The 24,117-nt window shown below is 43.2% G+C and overlaps 1 protein-coding gene across 5 annotated transcripts in view; it reads right to left on the reverse strand.

Moving 5' to 3' along the window:
* SLC25A26 (solute carrier family 25 member 26) overlaps positions 1–24,117 on the reverse strand; it is an 82,990-nt gene that overhangs the window by 16,887 nt on the left and 41,986 nt on the right. For 2 of the 5 annotated variants that reach the window (XM_050979173.1, XM_030227859.2), the window contains 2 exons: positions 8,368–8,412; positions 57–146 (listed from right to left, as the gene is read on the reverse strand). The exons of 1 other annotated variant lie outside the window; for it this stretch is intronic. In XM_050979173.1, the coding sequence (XP_050835130.1) occupies positions 57–146; positions 8,368–8,412 (135 nt within the window). The remainder of the gene's footprint in view (positions 1–56; positions 147–8,367; positions 8,413–24,117) is intronic. 2 more of the 5 variants (XM_050979174.1, XM_030227861.2) reach the window with 1 other exon arrangement.

Consider the following 24,117-nt stretch of genomic DNA (forward strand, 5'->3'; position numbering starts at 1 on the left):
CCAGCTAATTGACAGGGCTGGTAAGTCAGGCCTGTAAGTTCTTCAAAAACACTCACCCTTTGAGCAGGTTTTAATACCATTAAGACGGGGCAAAGCACAGAAGCTGTTAGGGGTTTGTAGATTACGATAAAACCAGGGCCTTGTTCCTGGAAAGAAACAGAGGATCCATATACATATCTCCCTAAAACACTGACTTTGAACAAAATTGCTGGTTATTGCAGAGGTATAATGCTTAGGGCACACTCAGCCACCCTAGATGCTGAACAGAAGCAGAAGAGCCTTCCACTCGGGGGGATAATGGGGAGAGCTCAGGCCAGGCAGAGCTCAGAGCCCAAGGGGCACAGCTCAGAGGCTCCAAAGCAGTGCAGAAGTGCCCACGTGAGTTCTGCAGAAGCCCCAAGGACACTGCTCTGTCTCCACGTGCTCCTGCAAGATGAAACACAAGCCGGGCATGACGAGCAACACGACTGCAGCAGTTGGCCCAGCCTGGGTCCCCCACTGCCATCACCAAAAGGGCTCCTACCTGCTCACACTGTGCTCCTGCAGCAGAAGGCTGCAGGGGACACCCTGACTGTTCCAGGGCAGTACCCATTCCCACTGGCAGTCACAGCCTAGGGAAGCAGAATGACAAGGAGCACATTACATGAAAGCGGCCGCCATGCCAAGCCTGTGTCATGTGTATTCTATTAAGCTGAAGGCTGAATAGAAGACTTTGTTTTCCACTTCAAAGGACCCCATCCCAATCTCCCTCTCTCTTCCCTTATGAATAACAAATTGGAAATAAATCTTCTGGCTGAAGTGCATGGAAACTCATACAGTTGGGGCCCTCTGCAGCTTCCCAGCTCAATCACATGGTAATTTTTTTTGTAAACACTTTTCTGTGATATATATATGTAAATCTCGCTGTGCATTGCTGCACCGTGTAAAGCAATCCAGCGGGTGTGGCCTCAGGGGATGGCACACAGCAGGAAGCCTGACTGCATATTTCCAATTATTCACAGGGATAATGTTCACAGAGAAGGGTCAAGTTTTATATGTGGGCAGAGCCCTACTTTTCTTCCTAGAGATCCCATTTCATCCTGCTCCATAGGCCAGTGTCCCCAAATTCTCACCACAAATGTTATTTAGCTCTTTTGATACTGAGAAAACAAGGACATCCCATTTTGTTGGGAAGAGTGAGCATTGGAAAAGTCACTCTCAAGACATACCAAAGACCCCTCAATCTAAAATAAACAAATAAGGAAAATATTACCTCTGCTTTTAAATATTGGAGGGAAGTATTTGGTGCCCACAAATATGGACTCCTCAGTGCTGAGGACATCTGGCCTCAGATGGCCAATAACCTTTGACCAGTGCACACAATTCTTACCTGTGCATGCCTGTCACCTTTGCCACACATTTATAGGAAAAGTTTGTGGCAAAAATCAGCTGTCAGCTTTGTCTTCTCAATGCAGCCAGGTCATGGTCTATATTCAGGACATCTAAGCTTTGGTAATCCAGGAAAATGCAACACCCTCATCTCTCAAACCTGATGACCAGCCCAACACCACCAATGCTGCAGGAAGCATTGCAGAGAATAAGACATCTCTGCCTTGGCCTTGCTATTCTTCAAGCAGAGCTCATGGCATACACTACACTTGAGGCCTGCAGCTGAATAAATATTACAATTCATTCCAATGATAAGTATCTACAGTATCTCTGTGTACCCCTCTGTTCACAACAGTGTTCAACTTCATGGTAACAGGGGAGAAAAAAATCTGTACAAATGAATCACATGGATCTGTGTGCATGTGAGGTCCTGCAGACTGAGGAAAGAAAAGCAATTTTCATGCTGCCCTTTCCTGCTAGGGATTTCACTCACAACGTGGCATTCTGCATGGCTGATCCTTAGAGATGCATGGCACATTAGCTACAGGAGAAGCAAAAACTTCACAAGTTGATTGCTGTTTCTATACAGAAAGTCAACATGGAGCAGAAAGGCAAATGTCCTCCTCAGTGGATTTTTATGTGCATATGTGCAGCATATGGGCAAGTACATGTGTATATTATCTTGCAGGAAACATGCAAGCCCAAACATGGGAAAAATTCAATGATCTAAGTTCACTGTTGACATAAATGCTGAGACTCCATTTGCACTAATGGAGTTGTGCTCACTTATGCCAGTACTGAATTCAGTCCTAGAATTAAACCCACCCAAATCCTAGATAAATTGAAAGAGAACAAAAGTTGGCCTATATGCAAGAGCATATTTTTCATGTTAAAAGCATTTCATTCCCTTTTTCTGCCCATATAATAATGCATTGATGTCTGTGACCCATTTGGATGTAAATCAAAATGGATGTGCTAAAAGCCTGGTTAAAGGAAATGTTCTTCAAGCAGTGTTCCCATGGCAAGGCAGAACAGCTACACTCAGCTTCCATGGCACAAAGGGACATATAGGGAGGGAAAATGTACTTCTGAAAAATCACTTTAAAGCCAGCAGGGTTTTTCTTGAGCACCTGCACTGCTCTTACCTAATGGATCTGTGCTTCGTAGGTGTGTGTGAATAAATTACATGGAAGAATTGCATAAATCTGCTAAGGTTCTTCAGCAAATAACCAGTGTCCAAATCAAATCTTTGACATTCAAACATCCCCAGATGTCACTGGCAAGCTTAGCAACTTCTAGAGAACTTCTGTGGCCTGGGCATGACCAAGAGAGCATCACAATCTGGCTCTGTATCTATAGACTGTGTGAGCCTGTTTTCCTCTGGTCTGTTGAAATGCTGTATTGATGATCCAAGGCCATCTGACTTTTCCCAAACGTGCCTGCAGTGCTGTGAGCAAGGCTTGCATTTGTTTCTCTGCCTTTGGTGCAGATGGTGTGCAGCATTCCTCGGGCTGTGCCCCAGGATGGTGTGAATGACACTTATTGTGGCAGCAATAAAGCCAGGGCTGTTTGCTCAACAGCTGTTGGGTGCATTGTTCCTTTGTGAGAAAAATGCAGCAGCTCTGCTCATGGCATGGACACGTTACATCCCACCCCCACCACCCCGTGCAAAGCTGTTCTCCTGGTTCAGCAGCTAAGCAAATGGCAGACTGTGCTATTTAACCATGAGGACTTAATCCCAAAATCAGCCCAACTGTTACTCCAAGGCATGGCAGAACACTTACTGCACTGCCTGTGAGGAAATGGCTTTAAAGCTGGGCCTGGCTTTCATTTGCTCTCGACTTACATGCAACTGAGCACAGAGGAAAGAAATACTAGACTGCTTCTCCAGGACAAAGGGAAAATGGTCATCTACCTGTAGAGCAGGGAAAGAGCCATTGAAGGCCCAGTTTGGCTACATGCCTCTATTTTCAACTTGCCCTGTTAAGCAGCAACAGATCTGACTGTAAATTTTAGGAGGGAAATAGCATGTGGTTTATTGATTCAATGGTGGAGTTATAAACACATATTACTGCTGAGAACCCCAGCTGCCTGGGCAGAAGTATTCTGTAAACTTTTCATTCTTATTAACTTTAAAAATCAGGTGCAATGAGCTTCAGTCAAGGTTAGAGTGTTCACTCTCCACAGAAAGCCATCCAGCAGTCTTTGCACAGCAAGCTTCAAGATGTATCTCAAAATCTATCTATCTGCACTGATGACCAAGAGCAAGGCTGAGCTGACCCTAAAATCAGTTCACACCCTCTTCTGCCTACCCCAGCCCCCAGCAGCTGAGCTCTCTGGAGAGGGAACCAAGAGAACCAAGCAAATGAGCACATGTGCCTTTTCCCTCCAGATCTATGGTTCAGTTCACCAGCACACTCCCCTCCACAAAAATGCCTCATGCCTACAGTGACAGCTGCACCTGGAAAGAAAACAAAGGACCTAATCCCAAACTTGCTCTCCATTGTGTGGCCAGAAACCAGCTCAGGACCAGCCCATGGAATTCCTGTTCTGATCCAACCAATTTTCTGATCCTGCTCACCCATGGGGAATGGCTGGACTCTCCCCATTCTCTTTTGTATAACACCTTAGAATTTGTGAGACCTACAGATTGGAGAAAATTATTTTATTGCTAAAACCAGTGACCAAAAAAAAAACCAAACTTGTGGGCTCACTAGAACTGCAGAAAGTCTAAGAGCTCTAAATTTTGCTCAGCACTCAGAGAGGGAAATCCTGGCCCTACTGAGTGCCAGAAGAGTCAGACATCAACTCCAGCCTGGTCATTTGAAGATTTTTATCTTTCTCTGAAGCTCCTGGGCCAGCAGAGCAGCACAGTGTGTGCCTGCCCTCCCAGAGAGGTTGGGTTTGTAGGGACTGGTTTGTAGGACTGGCTGACCCTGATGCTCCACAGCCTTAGCAATGTCCAAGTATCTCATCTTAAGAGTCAGACCTGTCTAATGAGAAAGACAAAAGTTCCCAGGACAGTAGGTTTGTTTTCCTTAAAAAACCCACCAACTAAACAAACAAAAACCCCCTTGTTTTTCAAGTCAACTCATTTGAGACCTGTGTCCTCCTGTCCTGCCTGCTCCTTCCCTCCTCCCTGGCTACCAAAGCCTTTTCTGCAGACATACAATACATTGGCTCTATAAAGAGACCATTCTCCCTGTGCAGCTGCATTTGAGTAACTCTCAGAGGCTCTGAAGCACAGCCAACATGCAGAAACATAAAACCCAAGAGGACTGAGTCTTGTTTCACCTGAGAAGGGTTTATCTTACAGCACTGTTCTCTGAGGGATCTGACCATTGCTACTGAGCCTTAAGAAACAGGCATTTTTGACAAGATGTTTCTGAACTCAAACCTAACCAGAGGCTCTTGATTTTCTGTAGGGTTTTAAAATACTATTTTATTGGAAAAAAACCCAAAACAAAAAACCTGATGCCCTGTATGTCTGTAATAGCCTCCCAGCAAAATTGAAAGTTGTCTTTTTTTCTCAGTTAGTTCTAAAAGAGAAGGATTAAAACATGAAACAAATGATAAATCACTTATGTGCTTCTGGTAGGAACTCTGATATGATGATTATAAGAGCTGAATAAAAGGTCTGAACAGAAAAGAATAAAAGATAAGACAGAAGGGATGGGCTCCACAGGGCCAGAGTTATCTGAGCAGAGCCTGCACAGCCCTGGCAGCAGGGTGAACACAGGAGCTGCACCAGGCTCCTGTAACCCACAACAATTTCATGCCAAATACACAGCCCACAATGTGAAATTCCCACAGCAAGGAACACACATATAGTATTTCCAAAACAGCTTACTGAGGCACCCTGGAAATTCCAGGGCAGCAAGCAAGGGGACTGTATCTTACAACATTAATTCCAAAACCTGAGCTAATATGGAAGGCTCTGTGCTAGGCTGGTATTTGGGAAGCACACCACATTCATGCTCTGTTGACTTTCTTCAGGGCCACCTGGCTTTGAGATGGGATCAGAAGCATTAACCCCACATAAAAGAACCTAAACCTGACCAAACTGTCACAGTGATATTCAACCATGGAGCTCTTCTGAGGATTGGTGTAGCAGAAAGTGAATAAAATTTGCAACATCCTTTCTTTCTGAGAAGAATTCAAGAGTGTTTTACCTGTAAGGCTTGGACTAAACAGACAGAAAAGAGCTACACTAACTCACCCTAGCTGGGGATTACAAGGTCCTGAAATCTGATACACCACAGCAGTTTCCTTCTCTCTTTTGGTTGATAGCAATCAATCATCTGTGCCTCAAACAGAATATGGAAAAATGGAGAATTGGGAAGAGAAAGGACATTAAGTACACCTTTAGCAGTGGATGCTACCTAAATAAAAAATATTTTAAAAAAAGAAAAAGAGAAAAAACTTTTTAAAATCGAAAGCACTAAATTTCTTTATTGTTGTTTCTTGAGTCATTGTGAACTAAGGAAGGAGTCTATTGCCTGTTCCTAAATTGTGTGTTCACCTGAGTCACTATCAGTAATGCCAGTAGTTGAAGCAGTATCTGTTTCTTGCTAATTACTGCAATCCTCCCTTTGCCAGCACCCACAGCCAAGGTAACCTTATAGTTCAGGAATCTATACAATGTTCTCTCTTTTAACATAGTCCAGTGCATGGCATGCAAGTTTGCTCTCACAGGGGACAGCTGTGCACATTCACAGACAGGAGAAAACTGTGCATGTAAACTCTGTGACTAAAGCACAAGGAATAACCAGAGCAGCTTGGAGTAAAGCAGATAGAGAAAATGGGTATAGAAACACACCATTTGACAAGCCTTTATTAGGCTTCTTTAAGCTTAACACCCTGCTGCTGGCTGCAGTCAGCACATATCTGAAGGAAAAGGAACCCCTCGTCTTCTTCCATGTGCCTGTCTAACTGTCCTTTCACAGTGCAATGATTTTCCTTATTTTTATGGTGATTAGCTTGTTCAGGGAATCAGGACTGAGTCTCTTCCATCAGCTTATGTCACTTCACAGTAATGGTTTTAAATATGACACAGCCACAGCTCTTGTTCTACTCTCCTCAGTGAGATGGCCCACACACATCATACACAACTGCTCCCACAGTTACTTTCTCAAGTAATCCTATTAATCCAGTGCAGAACAGTCCCTCAGGCATCATCTCAATAACTCTTTTCTGTTCAGGCTTTGTGCCATTTTTCTCTTGTCCTTTGCATTTCTATTTCTTTGCAATTACTGTCTGTCATGCTCCCTTTGTGCACCCATGAGAAGGTGAAGAGCCCAACACCCTCAGCCATACTCCAGTGATGTTACTGGCCACATCCATCCTCTTGATGGGACCATAATGATTTTTGTCCTTTGTTATACTGTCAGGACAATTTTTAAGAGCTTCCCTCAGATAAACAAAATGTGTTCTGCTTTCACTGCCTGGCTTTGATATGACAAATCCTGAGCTCTCTCCCTGTGCTGAGCCAAAGTGACTGAGTATGCCAGACTAATTTTTGCAGTTTTCTACTCCTGACTTCACATCAAAAGAATATAATGCAACAGGTTTGTGGAACAGACTGACACAAGTTTTGTTTCTCTTCAGATCTGCACTGACCTCCTGAGATTAAACATGATGCCTCATCCTGAGTGACTCACTCCTGTAGTTTAGCTAAATTCAAACTGTCTTCTTTAAAGCCTGTAATGTAAACAATACATTTTACTGTCACAGCTACGTGGACATTAGTTAAAACAACTTTACGTTCTGCAAACAGCTACATGATGTTGCTGGTTTATGTGGTTTTGGCATGAACGCCACACTTTTCCCCTTTAAGCACTGCCACCTCTTGCTCCCACACATGCCTGCTGCACTAACCACCAGCAGGCTGGGCCAGCACCACTGCTGCAGAGCTTACAGAAAGCCATTCCTGGACATTGCCAGGGAAGCAGATTCCTAAAAAGGCAGCCCCAGCTCCCCTGAGCAGTGGGATGATGCCCAGACCCCACAGCAGGCTGAGCTCATGGAGTACCCACAGAATCCTCCACCAGCACAGCTCACGTCTGCCAAAGCTCTTGGTGATTTTCATGCTCCTCCTGCCTGTGGATTCACCTTTAAACTGAACTCCCTGAAGCCTCTACATGCAAATATTCACACTGTGGGCTTGTCCCCCCCAAACAGCCCCAGGTACAGACACACAGCAAGAGGACAAACTGTTGTTCAAACCAACACACAAGGTCCCACTTTGGGTCTCTGTGCTGAGCTCGCTCAGGAGTCCAGCACTCCTACCAAGAAAGTTTCTCTCTCCAGCTCCTCTTTTATAAATATATTTTGCTATAATGTTTTTAATGACTGCAATAATTCTCTGTGCTTCCACCCCATGACCTCCAAGTACTTGAAAAACCCTTCCTTTCATCTTTGGCAGGGAGTTCAAGGAAATACAGAGGAGAAATTACATCTTCAAATCCAACCCTCCACTCAAAAATCTAGACCCTGTCTCTGACCATGGTAACAACTGCACTGTTAAAACATCATCATTGACACCTTCTTTAAATGACCTTAAAATAAAGTACATGCAGCCAATCAAAATATCTTTTCAGTGATGTTTACAAAACCCAGGCTGAAACAGTTTTCTCATTTGCAATTTCCTTTTACCATGAAGACCAAAACACTAAAAAAAATTAAAATTAAAAAAAAAAAAATCACACAACACAAGCTGGTTCCTACTCTTCTTAAGCAGTAAAAGAAGTTAGAGCTGAAGATAAAACTTCTGGCATGCTGGGAGTAAAATCTAGCCTGCATGCCATAGAACAGTGGTTAGATATTCCCTGTTATTTTCCAGATATTCAGGCATATGATGTTCACATGCACAGGTAAGTTGGCACATAATTACTGATTCTTGAACATACCCAAAATCACAATAATGGAGTTAGATAAGTTACCATGGAAAGCCTTTGCAAAATGTATAACTTATATTTCCATCACTAAAAGAGAACTTACCTTTAAGGACTCCCAGAGGGGAAACTGTACCAGAGAGAAAGGAATCTGGAGAGGTGGGAAAAGAAAAAAGAAAAAAAAGAACAACAACATAATGTTACCAAAGTAAATTGGGTTGGCATGTTCCTCATCTGGCTAAATTAGGAACAGTTATTGTTCTCCCAGTGAACTGCAGCTTATTACACTTACAAATCTTTACGGACACTTTATGTATGCTGCCATTAAATGACTGGTTTCACTAAAGCAGTTTTACTTTGTTTATCACATCCCCTGCTGAGAGGTTAATGTATTGTTACCAGGGTGGCCTAGAAGTGCAATAAGCAGTGTGATCTAGTGCAGGGACATTCTTGGTTTGTCAGCCAGCCAAGAAAGCCATAAGGATGGTTCAAAAAACACATTCCCAAGGCCAGGAACACAGCTCAGTGAAAAACATCCTCAGCAGTGCAGACTCTCACGGATGCTGAGCTCTTGTGCTGCAACCAGGGCTCTGCCCTTGGGCATCAGCTGCAAAAACCTTCCTGAACATGTCCCATGATCTCCCATGAACCAGCTCCCTGGAGGATTAAAAGCAGGTTGTGGGGAGCTACCACAGCCCAGCTAAAAGGGAGAAGCTTGGTCGTTCTCCTGCCCAGCAGGATCTCTGTATCTCTGTCGAGGCTCATTCCTGCTGCCTCCTGTCCCAGGAGTGCCTGTGCATTTCCATGTCCTTCACAGATCCTGCCCTGATAAAAGCCTCAGCTCATCACTCAGTTTGCACTGTGAACACACTGGAACACTGTGCAACAAGAGACATCACTTTCCAAGGTTATGCCTTCTATTGTATTTCCTCCTTTGCAAAGCCCTCCACTAAATTCTTCCATGTCCTTCACCACTCAGAGAAGTCCTGTCTAATACCTACCCCTGGTACCAACTCTGCCTTTGCAATCTCCAGGCTGAATACCTGTCCCAAGATATTTCTGAGGAAAGGGTCTCCAGGAAAGCACTGGCCTGGCCTAGGATTGCCCTACAGCTGTATCTGCAGGTTTGCTTTGCCCCCTCCCAAAGCTGCATTATCTCCTCCACTTAGTTAGCCAGTCAGCACCATTCTCAAATCTTCCTCCAATTACCTGTTTTCTTCTACTTTTATCTTTCTTAATTTTCCCCCTTGTTTAGGCTGATTTGGCAGTTCATATATCAAATTATTTAGTCTCAGAAAGCACTTAGGCATCTTTTACCATGAAAAGGAGTAGGTACTCAAAATGGATCACGCTTATTTAATGCAGATATCTTTGCTTGGAGTGATGTCAGGTTAAAAACCTTCACTACAGATATGAATGGCTTATTAAACCCAAATTCAGGCTACACAAAGGAATCTGAAATGGAACATCCATTCAACATCACAGGAGACAAAGAGTACTGTCTGCTTCTCTGTGCTGCAAGTAATGATTAATAAATGAGTCTATTAAGTTAATCTGCCAGGCAAAACTAAACTTGACAGACACCTGCCACAGAATATTTGTTATCTATTCAGGCAGGAAATGGCAGTGAGAAGAAATCAATGTCACTGCTGTACATTGAGCTGACAAACTGAAATCTCAGAGGAAGTTTGTCATCTTGGACAACGAGCAATATCCCTGGTGGCATCTCAGAGCCCCACAATAAAGGTCAGACATGGCTCTTATTTATCAGGGTCTTGAAACTCCAGGGTAGCAATTAAATTTCATTTTTAATACTGGGTGAAAAAGCCCAGCTCTTTGACAGTAATGTGTGGTAATATATTTATGAGAAGATATATACACACCCACATGCTACTGCAGCATTGTTGAACTGAAATTTATATGGAATTATTTCCTTGCAATGTAAAATGAAAAGCAACGTAACCTTCTATGATCTAGACCAAAAAAATAGGGAAAAATAAGTAACAATAACCAATACATTTGCTTCAAATTTGTTAAAAAAGAGAAAAGGAAATGCTCTGTATCCAACTGTACACCAAACAAAACAAGCTTTCAAATACAGCCTCCAAGTTTTGCTTTTTTTATGCTCGTGAATGAGCGGTAAAATTAAGCAGCTGTTAATAAGACAACAAGGGAAGCTTGTGACATAATCCCCTTTATATCACTTAGCTAGAAGCATTTCAATCAAAGGGGAAACTTCTTCACAAGTGCTGTTTGATTTTCAGTGTTAGTGGTGTTTGTTTTCCATGCCCTGCTCAGGGGGAGCCTGGGCTGGATGGGGATTATGGGTTTCCCTTTTCCCCACGTGCCCCATGGGATGCAGATTTCAGATGTGTGTCAGGGTGACCTGCACAGCCACTGGGCTCCCTCCTCTCTAGCAGGGCTGCAGGATAAGGCTCTAAACATTCAAACATTTGTAAGTCATGCTTTACTAGAGTTTAAAGACTTGTAAAACCCAAACAAAATAGGAAGCACCACCACCAAGCAGAGCAGCAGCATCTTTGCTGCACTAAGATCCTAAGGAGATGCCCTACATTTATTGCAGTCACCCTCTTGATCCTGTCTGACATCCTGACTTAAAAACAAAACCCACACAAGCAATTTCATGGGTATTGCAATGAAAGGGAGTCTGTCTTCCTGTGGATTTGGGTTTTGTCATCAGATTCTCTGAAGCCAAATCATTTCCAAGCTGCCTTCGGCAATCTTCCCATGACAGGGACCTCCATCACATTTCTTCTCCAGATCTATTCCACAGCCCTTGTTGAAAATTCAGCTCCCACTGAAAGCCTTCCCTCAAACCCCTCAATCACCTTTATCCTCCCCTCAAGAAAGTTATCAGAACTCCTGTTTATCTTTGCAGCCTCTGCCCTGCCGCCACATTTCCGTGGTCAAGATGTGGAAGGGCCGTGCAGGCTGCTGTGTGTCCATGTGTGCAAACACCCTGCTGGCATAAACCTCATCTCCCTAAGAGACCAGACTAAACAGCCCACACCCAAAAGCAGCATTAATATATGCAAAAAGAAATAGCTCTGTGAGGGTAGCTCATCTGACCGTGAAAAAGCCTTTAGATGGCTTCTTGCCCTTTATTCTTCCTCCACGGCAGACGTGACAAAATCTTGTAGTCTGGGGATACTTCTTAATTTGAACACTTACAGCATTTCATTCCTTTTTGTATTTTGCTTCTTCTTAAAAGAAAAGCTCTTCAGCAATGAACAGAATCACACCCTGTTAGGCAGAGATATTTCTGCCTGAAATAGGCTAAGGCAACAATAAAAATGTGGTCCACACATGTGGGTAACTTGCTGCCAGCAAATATGAAACCCTGGCAAGCTCCAGCAACCTCTCATTTGACATTAATATAAAATAGACAGAGAGTACCAGTTCTCATGTCTGGCCTAATGTTATATAACTATGCTGTTTGTTCATCAGAGTCAACCCTTAAACACACACAAAAGGCAAATTTAAAGCCCCCAGACAGCTGCAAATAATTATTCTAAAATGTTTTATAGGTTAGTGAAATTATCATTTACTCTGGTCCCTGCAGTTCTTAGCACCTGATACCTAACTTAAGGTAATGAACTTTGCAGATGCTTATTTCTACACATCTACTTAATTCCCTCGATACAAAGAATTTTAAATTATTATGTTTAACAAGTTACTTTTAGAAATAGCTGCACTTCCCCACCAGAGCAGCAGACACATCTCGCTTCTAAAGAAAAATACCAACCTGTAAGTACTGAAGACTGATGACAGAGCAAAACTCCTCCCACCAAATACTGTTTAATTAAATAAAAGAAATTTAAGGAGGAACTTAATGCTCTTTGTTACTACAACACAACACTTCAAAGTATTGTGTATATATAGCACTGAAAATTCACCCATTCAATATGTGATGGTAAATTGCGAGCTGACATTGTCCCGAGGAAAACAGCAGCCAGAGAAAAGGCAGCAAGCTGAAGGAGTGGCAAAGAACAGGGGAAAGAACCAAAAGAAAAAAAACCAAAACCTCATCAGCCCCTTCAGAACTGGGATTCCCTTCCAAATATGAGAATTCTTTCACACAAAGAGGAAACAGATGTCCATGGCTGGAATTTTCATGTGGCTTTATTCTCTTCTAGGATACAATAAAACTACTCTTCTTCTCATCCTCCGAGCTAGAAATTAAACAGTGGCATGTCATGCAGAGTCCAGCTGTGCTTCCTACCTCCAACCTTTATTAGCAATATATTTAAAAAGAAGAAAAGAGAGAGACAGAAAGAAAGGGAGAAACTAGAAAAGCACAAGAATTGAAAAACTGTGGTATGTGTTCTCAAAACAATATAAAACCTACAGATGTTCTTACTAATCTGTGGCACATGTTTGTTTATTCAGGTTTTCCCTGTCCCCAGTTCAGCAGGCTTTGCTCTCCAGAAGACTTATCTATTTTTATAAACGTTAGAGTAAATACTGGAGGAGAGATTGGCATAAACAGCCAGAGGAGGAACAGGATCACCTTGTAAGAGCTTTCTCAGTGTCCCTGAAAATGCACCTCCATCCCAGAAACTGCTCTCACCCCCACTGTTCCCTATGTGAACAGCAATGGGAGGAAAGCCAACACTTCTGAAGAGGATTTTGAGAGTATGAATGTCACAAAGGCCAGCAGCAAGAACATCTGCACACTTCAGGGAGAGCCCATTTCATCCTCGAGGGGCAGCTCTCAAACCTGTACCCAACCTGTCACCTGCATTCACCAGGACAAGGAGAGAGGGGCCATAACTGTCCAAGTCTTTATTTATGAGGACTACAGAGCTGCTGTGCCAAACTGTGCCTTCTCCACTGTAATTGCAAAGAAAAGTCTAATAACCCATTTCTGTATGGCAAAAATATATTGTTTTCTAAGGATACATACACAGCAAATTTCAGAACAATCTTCCCTTCACCTGAGTCCCTTTTACAATCCCTTTTTCCCTAGCTTCTCTAAAAAGGATACAAGGCTTTTTAATAGGTTCAAGTTAAAGCAGAATAAAACAACCCTGTCAGCCCACTGTTATGTCTGTTAATAATCCCAGCAAATCTGGTTCAGTGTCTTACCCTCCTGAAATTCTTCACACACTTGCCCAATACACCTGGATTAGGATAAACTGATGCTCCAGCTATAAATATACTTTCCCCAGGATGGGTTTTGAAAAGATAGCATGAAATGAGGCAAGCCTGGCCACATCAGAGGTCATAGCAATAGCCACCATCAAGATTTGGAGGTTTCACAGCTTTTCTACTGACTGAAGGTGAAGGTGTTTCAGACCCATCATTGATGGGATACCCTAGAGCTGACAAAGTAGACTTCTTTTCTTGCAAAGTTTCAATTAATATTGTCCCCCAGGCCCTCCTTGAAAAACTGCAGACTCCACAAGGAACTGAATTATAAAAAGGTAATTTGTAACCTGAACATGAATGAAAGACTGTCAAAGCCATCAGCTGTGCTCCTGCAGCTCTGTGAGATGGAAGGTTGGGAGTGTAATGAAAGAATGAACAAGTTTTTATGTTAAACAAATGATGGAGGGCTTTGTTAATAAACACTGATGCAAAAACAAACAAAGCTTTTCAGACAAGTTTAACAACGCTGGCATAGCAATGACCAGGGAAGAGGTTTTGGCTTCAGTCCTTAAGGAAAACAGTGAAGGACCAAGCTCACACACAGCACCTTCCTGTAAGACTGCACCAAGCCAGAGAGGTGGAACCCCACGGGAAGCTCAGCCATCACAGGGAAAAACTATCAAGTTGCATTTGCAACAAACAACTTTTCACAGCCCTTCAGTGCTGAACACCAGCTCTGCAGCACTGCCAGAGGCAAAGGAATGGCGTTTAGGGTGGTAGAAACATCAATCTCAACAATGCCAAGAGTATAATTAAAACAAAGGTTTCAGATCATGCACCAGCAGCCGCCTGAAGTAATCAGCAATTCTTTCATTTTCAAATAACATTAACTCTGTGTGAGCTGGGAAAAAACTGCAAGCTATAAATGGGAAGAAATACAAAATTCCTGCATTACAGTAATTTTTCTGGTTCAGGCATCTGCTAACTCTCAAATAAATATTTGCACCTTGCTTCCTACGTTTCCCCAGCTCTAACCCCAAAGTATTTCCACTTGTCACCTGGCATATGTGAATGGTTGGAACTAAATTCCTTTCCTAGACAAAACATTATGTGCCCCACAGGGTTGCTTAATTTGGTTACAAGCCATTCTCACAGATGTCCTTTGGACCTGCATGGCAGAACTTCACACCCACATTTCCTCTTAAATAGCATCACACACTCATTATAAAAGCAACTTATATGGCATATTACATAGTAAAGATAAGTAAAAGAAAAAATCAGTTTTTCCTCCATGAGAAAAAGGTTCTGTGATTAAAAAAGCAAAGAATAATAACAGAAAAGCTATTTTTCTGCAGGGGCAATATTGACCAGTGAAGGGGAAAGACACAGTCAGAGATCCAGCACGGCTGCATGTTTCCAAAACATGGGAAAAAGAGAGGCACTGAGGCAGATGCACAAACTCAATGCAGGCTGGATTGATTTAAGAGACCCTGATGATCACAGAGCCCTAACTTTGCACACGCGTGAGACAGACCATCACTGAGCTATTGAAGGCTCTTTCCTCAAAGAAACAACATTAACAGCCTCACATTCCACCCCCAGCCCCTTCTTGAACCAGCCCCTTCTTACTCTGCTGGGAGAACAGAATAACTATTAGAGATTGCATACTGTCAGCCACAAAAGTCGATTTTATTGGATTTCAAACAGGAGCTAGACTGACCAGCCCCTAATTACACAAATAATATCCATGTACTCCCATTTCCCAACAAATAAGCATTAAAGGAGATGCTTGTTTTGCTATTAATTTTCAACAACATATTAAGAAAACCTCTCAGCAAGTAAATGAATATGCTGCCACCGATTGGTACATGCTGTTTTCAGGGCACAGATAAAAATCTTGTAGGATAAAAGATGAGTTTAGCAGCTCCAGAAGAATGAAGGTATTGTTTAACAGGAAGCAGATGTATGTCAGATGGCAAACTCATTAAAGTGTCCCATCGTTAAAGGAAACGGGATAACAACGAGCCATCTGAAAAAACCTGCAGTGATCAGGAAATGCACAAGCCGCAGCTAATCTCCTATTTATTGGTAGGTAATGCCTCTAAGTCATGCACATGCATTGAGTTTAGGAGCATGAAGGACTAATCTTTGTTCTCATGAAAGAAACAGGAGCAGAACCCAAGAGCATGGAGAGCAGCATTTCTGGAAGAAGTCTTCTGAGGGAAAACTCCCAACATTTGGAGGAGCTATTACATCAGCCCGTGGGTGCACTCACAGACAGTCTGGGCAGCATGAGTTCCCTGACCCTGAGAGCATTTTAATGGACATTTTACATACACGGGGCATTTTAAATGTAAATATCATTACAAAAATGCCTTATGAAAGGTACCTATCAAGGAATAGCCTCTAAATACAAACTTGGAAACTCTAATCAAAGAAGAAAACCATTCACTAGTGCACACTGGATTTGGAGTATCAGAGTTGAACAATTCCTCAAGTGAGAATTTTGCAGTTATATAAGGACCTAAGCACAAGGAATTAAACAAGCAGCACAGATTCACAAAATCATGGAATCATTTAGGTTGGAAAAGACCTCTATGATCATTGAGTCCAACTGTTAACCCAGCACTCCCAAGCACATCACTAAACCACATCCCCAAGTGCCATCTACACGCTTTTAAATCCCTCCAGGGATGGGAACTCAATCACTTCCCTGGGTAGCCTCTTCCAAAGCTTGACAACTCTTCCAGTGAATAAATTTTTCCTGCTGCCCAACCTGAACCTCCCCTGGTGCAGCTTGAGGCCTTTTATTCTCCCCCTGGCACTTGTCACCTGGGAGAAGAGACCTTTCCCCACCTGGCTGCTCCTTTCAGGGAGCTGTAGAGAGTGAGGAGGTCCCACCTGAGCCTCCTTTTCTCCAGGCTGAGCACCCCCAGCTCCCTGAGCCACTCCTGGTGCTCCAGACCCTTCCCCAGCTCCTTTCCCTTCCCTGGACAAGCTCCAGCCCCTCAATGTCTTTCTTATAGTGAGGGGCCCAAAACTGAACCCAGGATTCGACTCAAAGACAGCATGTTTGATTCACCAGGCAGGTGGATCTGTGGAGAGGAGTGAGGGTATTGCTTCATCCAGCAAATATTCAGTCTAAGAAACTGGAAAACAGTGCAGCTGTAATTGCACTGACATCAGCAAAGGAACTCTTGTCCTCAGAGTAACAGCCACAATAAAAAAAAACAAAAAGAAGGAACGTGTGTTTCTCCCATCTTGGATATATCTCCACCTATACCAGTTTTGTTACAAATGTCTTGTTCCTACATTATGATTACAAATATCACACAGCAGCTCTCACCATAAAAATTAAATACATCCCTTGCCAGGAGTTTTCTGAGCATCACTAAAAAAAATTTCCAAGAGGAAATCCATCTCTGCCTTTGGATTTTGGCCTGATCCAAAGGCATTGAAATCACTGGGAATTTTGCACATGTGGCTTTGACAGCTTCTGCATCAGGACTGATGTTAAAGATGGAGAAAAGAGGAGAGGGTAGATGCAAAGGTTCTACAGCACAACACAAAGATCAACTAATCTGGATTCTACCATGTCCTTCCCAGGGTGCACAGACCCCACTCATAGTGGGAGCAGGCTCTAGGATCTCCTTTTGTTAAACTTGTTTAGCAGGAACTGCTGCAAATTCCTTGCTTTTACAGAAATACACAAGAGCCTTAATTATATCTGAGCCCAAAGTACAATTTTAAGTCCCAATACAGTTAATGTAAGCTAACCAAGTTTTTTTGAATGTTTTACCAAATACAGACTTTGGCATTTTGCTACATTCACCCTTGGTGATTTGGTAAGGGTATTCCTGCTTCTTTGCCCTTGGGGAGGAAAAAAAAAAGAAAAATCCTAACTGTACCAAAAAGAAAAATAAGCAAACATTGTTTTAAACAAAACACTTCATGGATATTATTGAGAAAACTACTCCATCAGTGGTAGTGCAAAACCAACATTAATGGAACAACTACTATAAACCAAGCTGAAACTTCTATCCCTGAAGTGTAAGGCCTGTGCAGTGCTGTTTGTGTATCTTACACCATCATCTCCATCATGTGGCAGAGAGAAAGAATGCAGACTAATGTCAAATTCAGGAAGTACTGTTCATGTAAAGGTATTTTACTTCAGATTCAGAATTTTGTATCTCACAAAATGGGGCTTTGCTAAGTTTCCTTCTGTGGGTGCCATGTTTGGCTGTTTTAATTAACAGTTGCATTGCTTTGGCCCAACCACAGGACATGATCTGGCAGAAGTGAAACGACCTACTATCTTTTACATATTAAAACTTTCCTGCACTGCAGCTACAATTCCACAAACTTTAATCTGATTCTACATCACAAAAGACCTAATCTAAAACTCATTACAGTGAACTGAAAAATCCCAGCAAGCGTTTGGCTGATCCCAAAGGAGCAGTTAGACAAAGCACATACAGATACAGGAAGGATGGTTTCTTTATTATTATTAGTATTATTTTTACCCTCTATAATTCTTTTCTGACAGTTTAACCAATTCTGCAGACTCTGTAACTATTTAAACAGGAAGCCCCCTGGACCCAGCAGACCTCCCTGCTGATGCAGCTGGAGAGCTACTCTGCTCCTGGTGGAGCATTTCTCCCAGCCCCAGCCCAAGGTAGCAGCTGTAGGATGTGGGGTTGGACACTGCTGGGCCACCTGGGACTCGCTGCCCTCCCAGGTGTGCACGTGCAGCCTCGTCCATGGCAATCCAGCCCCTGGGAAAGGCTGCACCCCCAACTTCCTGCCTGTCAGCAAGCTGGGAAAAAACTTCAGTGAGGCTGGCTGCATAAATCCAGCGTGCACAGAGCAGGGAGGGTTTGCTCTCAGGAGCCTTTTGCAGGCTGCCTCAAAGGAGCCTAAACCCTCCTTGTACAATGGCATCACTGGTGTAAGAGCTGTGGAAATAAAAGCCACGACTCTCGATGATTTGTTTTAATCCAGTTATGGAGAAGATGCTTTCATCATGAGCCTTTGAGCTCCTTTGCATGACTTTATAGAGGCACCTCATTTCTCTCTGCCTTGAAAATCTCTCATAGCCTCAATGTTTAACCATAAAGCTAAACCAGAACAAATTCTCACACTTGGTTACCCAGCTCAGATGGGAGGAAAGTGTGTGAGGCTACAAAAGCCTGGGAATAAGATCAAGGGGAACCAGGGTGCTTTGGTGGGCAAGACAGCTAAACAACTGGAACATCCCAGCACACACAAACCCTTATTCTGTTCATTTGCAGTCCTGTTCACACAGCCCAGGAGTAGCTTTGGGCTATCAGCAGGGCCTGAGGGAACTGAACTGCAGAGCAGGACAGCAGCTCAGGCTTCTTCCATGAAATCCTGCTTGGAGCTGTGATCACCAAAGTAGATGCTACCACGTTTCCACTTTACCATATAAATCATCCCCTCCACGTTTGGCAAAGCACTTAAGCACATGCTTAGCTGTGCTAGAGCTAATTTTCTTCCCAGCAGCCAGTATGGGGCTGTGTTTTGGATTTGTGCTGGAAGCCGTGTTGATAACTCAGGGATGTTTTAGTTCTTGCTGGGCAGGGCTCACACAGGGACAAGGACCTTCCTGCTCCTAACCCCACCAGAGAGGGGGCTGGGGGTGCACAGGGAGTTAGGGGACACATAGCAACCACCCCAAGGGACATCCCAGACCATGTGGGGTCATGCTGGGGAAGAAGCAGGAAAGGGAGATGTTCAGAGGATGGCATTTGACTTCCAAGTCCCCATTAGGTGTGATGTCCCTGCTGTCCTGGGGATGGCTGATCACCTGCCTGTCCTCACAGTGAATGAATTCTTTCTGTAGCTTTGCTTGGCTTTTGCTTTTCCTGTTCAGCTGTCTATATCCATTCACAAGTTTTTCCAATTTCTCACTTCCAATGCTTCCCCCACCCCATTGGTGGCCATGTGGGGATGAGCTGCCAGCTGGGGTTAAACCATGACAACAGCCTTCACTATTGCTGAATGGGAACAAGATTAACCTTTAAGATGTTAAATACCAAACACAAGTTCTCAAACCTCCATGCTCTTCTTCACACTCCCAACTTCCCTTCAATCCAAAAGCTCTTCCAGAGCTGGAGCTGGGCCAAAGTGTTTTGTAGAGCTGAAGCCTGAACAAAGTGTTCTGCTAATTTGGGGCTGCAACCAACATGGTGACTGATGAGAAAAGCCAGCTAACAGCCTAAACTTTTCTGTGTGCTCCTTGAGATACACAGTGAGGAGCTCAAAGTGATCTCAAGCACCCAAGAGAGGACAAGCCAAGGGAACAAGACGACTGGAGCTCCACCAAGAAGCTGCAGCATCACAGCCAAGCAGTGCCTTGCCAGGGCCCCACGATGGGATCAGATCCCACCACTGCCTCTCTCTCTCACGCAGCAGGTCTGAGCACAGCATCTGCTGCACTGATGGTGCCTTTAAGGAGCCTCCTTCTGTGGAAAACATTGACAGCAGAAGGAGAAAGCCAAGCTGCACGCCCACTGCAGCACGGCCTCCAGAGGGAAGGGGATGGGAAATGCCACGGGATGGGAAATGCTGCTCTCACAGCTTCAATCCATTTAAAGGCCATTCTGCACCCAAAAGGTTTGACTGAGATGATTTCTTTTCCTCACTGGTTTTGCAGCCATGTCCAATGCCCATCACAGCAGATTTGGCAGTTCCCTGCTGTCACAGGGACTAAACTCACAGTGCAATGGCTCAGGCTGTGTGGGTAGGTGCAGGATTTTGACTGCAATACACAGACAAAAGCAATGGGATTTACATATATATGATTTGGACCCACAGTCTTCCCAATTGTTTTCCAGCTAGGGAGCAGTCAGCAATTAAATAATTTTCATGCTAACAGGCATTATTTGAAAGGACAGAAAATTGAATGCAAAATGAATTAATTGAATGCAAAATGTCTATTTCTCCATGCAAAAATGTTGCTTGGAGAAATAGACATTTTGTAGCCATGAGGAATCTCCTGAAATTTTACCTTTTCATTGGACAGTAGGGTAGAAACTTGTTGGGAAACCTACCCTTAGGTTTCTGGATTTGTTCCTATTCCTGCAGCCTCATGAATGGATTGGATGCCTCATTCTGGGTGCTACTCAATGCACTGATAATGCTCCTTCCACCCTGAGCCTGGCTGGGATATATCTGCCTAAATTAGTTCCACAAAACTGTGAAGCAGCATCTGAAATAAAAAATATTCATCCTGATCCAAGACATGGTGTCCCAGAAGCTGCAGTGCAGCTTGGACTCGGGGAACTGGGCACCAGGCAGTGCAGAAAAGAAAAATTACCAAGCAAATTTAAAAGCAAAGAGAAAAGGAAGGAAAGAAATGCTACTGCCTAATACACTTGCTTTGCTGATGTCAAAGCAAGTGCCTTTTACAGTATAATTTTGTAACTTTTTGGGCTGAGAAGGAGCAGGCTGGTGTTAGCAGCATAAAATAGAACCAGGTGATTTAAACCAGGACTTTTTCTAATGAGATTAGCAAACTATACATTACAATTCCCGTAATGTTTCAGCCTCAAGGCATTTTAATTACACTTTTCATTTATCTTCTCTGGGATTTTCTGACTCATGCCAAAATCCTTTCTTCACTTAAAAAGCAATTTTTATCTCAGGGCAAGTGCTAATAGACCACTTCAGAAAAAACAACCAAAATCTGCAGAACTCATCCAAGAGCAAAAATCAACTGTGGCTTTCAATCAAAGGATATAATTCCATTAACACCTTTCTTTAAATAGTATCACCATGTGCTGGTAGTGGGCTTTGGGATCATGAAAAGAATTAAGAAACCTGCAGAACTGTGCAGATTCTGTGTTCTCACATGCAATTTAAAAAACTCAGCTGACCTGATGCCAATGAATGACCTGAGTTTGTCTGGAAGTCATAGACCCACAGAACAGTTTGGGTTGGAAGTGAACTTAAAAATCATCTCATTTCAATTCCCCTGCCATGGGCATGGAATTTCCATTATTGTCACAGACCCAGGACTAATCTGGGGTGGAAAGGAGGTTCCCAAATTCATTCTGAAATGCTGATGGACAGGGTGGAAACAGCCTGTTACGTTGGAAATTTCCTAGAGACACACAAAAGTCCCTGACATGATGCCCACAGACCAGCTGAAGAGTGCCCAGCTGAACACAGGGGAGATCCTACCCTGGACAAGATGTGATTAAAAAAACAACAAAAAAAGTAAAAAACTCGTGCTTTTGCTTTGCAACACAGAGCAACTCAGTAAGATAAATTCCAAAAGCCTTCACTGTGGTAGAATAGTTAAATAGGATCACAATAAAATTCCACCTGTCAGCTCCAAAAGCACCCCACATGTAGAATTTACACAAGCTGAACCAGAGCTGGTTCAGGGCATGTCATAACAGCCATTTCTGCACTGAGCACTGTTAAAATTGGCCTCAAGATGAATTGAGTGCCTGGAAAGGGCAACCATATTTCAAGCAAACCAGGACATGCTCAGGGTGCTTGGACTGCCCCTTCAGCTGCATTCCTGAACGTTTAATTTTTGCCACTTGGTTTGCATGAAAAATATATCCAGCACACTTCCAAAAACCTCTGCAATACAGCACAAATACCTTGTGGTAAAACTTAGAAGAAGAAACCTGTTAGTTTATACTGAAAGGATTTTGCAGAGCATTGTTCCAACTCACACCCCTAAGTGAAGAGTCAGCATCACAAGTGTTTTTTGCTTACATGAGTTGTTTGCAATCTGTCATTTCTCACAGCTACAATATGGCATTGCCAATCCAATCACATCACAGGGAATGTTTGTGGAATGGCACCCTGCTTTGTTTGTGTTTGTGATGCTTTGCAGCAGAAGTCACTTGTGCAGGAAATGGCACAGCTAAAATGCAAATCAACAGGGCACTGTAACTGATTGCACCCTTGCTCCATTTTTTTCTCAAGGGGTTTTAACTCAAGAAATCTCACTGTGTGCAGAACTTTTGAACCAAGCCAGTGATGCTGAGCACCTTCACCCCTTTTTCAAGTCAACTCCAAGCAAACAAGTGTGGGGGAAATAATGAGGCAGGGCCCTTCCCTGGAGCTGTGCATTAGAGAAGCCAGTCTGACACGAATGAATTGAAATCCTCTTGGGCTTTTCCAGAAATAAATGCACCAATAATGCAAGATTAATATGTAATAATGACACAATTTTCTTCCATGCCCCACAGACTACAGGCACTGTATGCCCTTTGAAGCCAGCCAATTACACTGTCAGCAACAAATACATTTCAGCTGGAGCAACTAGAACCCTTGTTAGTAGAATTTTGCAGGGAAGGCTGCAGTGAAGCCCATGTCCTCTTTGCACATGCAGCTAAAATAAATCTTCAGATGCTCTGGTGCACAGTCAAACACTTTGGTAACACATTTTTGAAAGGGTATTTTTGAAGGTAAATATTTTGCTTTTAAAATGTTACTGTTCTCACATTTAACTGGATTTTTTTAAAAATTGCTCTCTCTCAACCTACATCTTTAAAGCTGTATCATAAAAAAAAAGTGCAGAGAGAGAATCAGATATCTTGGATTTCCTCTTATTCCAGGTAACTTATTCCATATGCAGTCCAGCCAACGAGTTAAAACTTCCTCCCTTTTCTATTTCCTGCTGCTACCAACATCCAACTCACAAAATCCACCATTTGGAGAGATAATGAGAAATCCAAATGGCCAGCTGGGCTGCACAAGTTCTGGTGAGCCAGAGGCTCTTCAGTGCATAAGGCATCCAGCAGGGATTGATGGGGCAGCAAGAAGTGATCACACATTAAAGAAAGAGAATGTTGAAAGGCAGCTAGAATATTGGCACAGGGCACTTTTGTACCAAACACAAACAACTGAAGATTTGCCCCAAGACCTGCAAATACAGGAAGGAAGGCAAATGTCATTGCTTAATTCACCTTAAAGAAATGCAGCACAGCCACTGCAAGGTAAGTGCCACTTAGGTGACAGTTTATTATTGATAAATAAATCATTTATACACCTGACACAGCTCGTTTCTCTCTTTCGTGATAATTATAGTCTTAGAAGCCTCATTTAAGGGGTGCAAATTAATTTCCAAATTCCACCTACTGTCAAAGAATGTGTTTTATTAGGTGATTAATTACCTGCAGGAGCACTTCAGGAGACACCTTGGGGGCAAACAAGGATTGCTGTGACAGCTCCTTTAAGATATGGCTCTGCTCCTAAGGCCCGATGAGCCCAGAGATAAAATAACTGCATACAGGTGTTATCATCTGCAGCACCTTGGGATGTTTGTGCCTCAGAGAAGTGCATTTCCCTTCTGGAACATGCAAGCATTGGCCTGGATGCTACAGCCCTTGCTTTGTGAGAAGTCCCAGAAACTGCCTGGGGTGGGATCTTCTTCCACAGTGAGGCAGAAAGCAGGAGCAGCTGTGGGCACTGCTCTTCCTCAGCCTCAGTGTGCTCCTGAAACCTTCTGTACCCCCAAAACACACACCATGGGGCCTTCCCCAGCTTAGATGCCTGGATGTTTCAAAATTCTGGGGCAAGAATTCTTTTTGTGAGCTTTACTGAAGTGAGCTACATAAAGGTTGAAGGATTTACAGCAAATTTTACCCCAGTTTTTGTGCTGTCATTTCTAACCTCTACACTGAGCAGAGCTTCCAGCAGAGCTACACTCACATAGCTCCTCTTTGCAAGCAGGTTTGGTGCTCCAAGATGACTGGGA

This window comes from Serinus canaria, chromosome 12, assembly GCF_022539315.1.
Source record: "Serinus canaria isolate serCan28SL12 chromosome 12, serCan2020, whole genome shotgun sequence".
In the NCBI taxonomy this organism is placed as follows: domain Eukaryota; kingdom Metazoa; phylum Chordata; class Aves; order Passeriformes; family Fringillidae; genus Serinus; species Serinus canaria.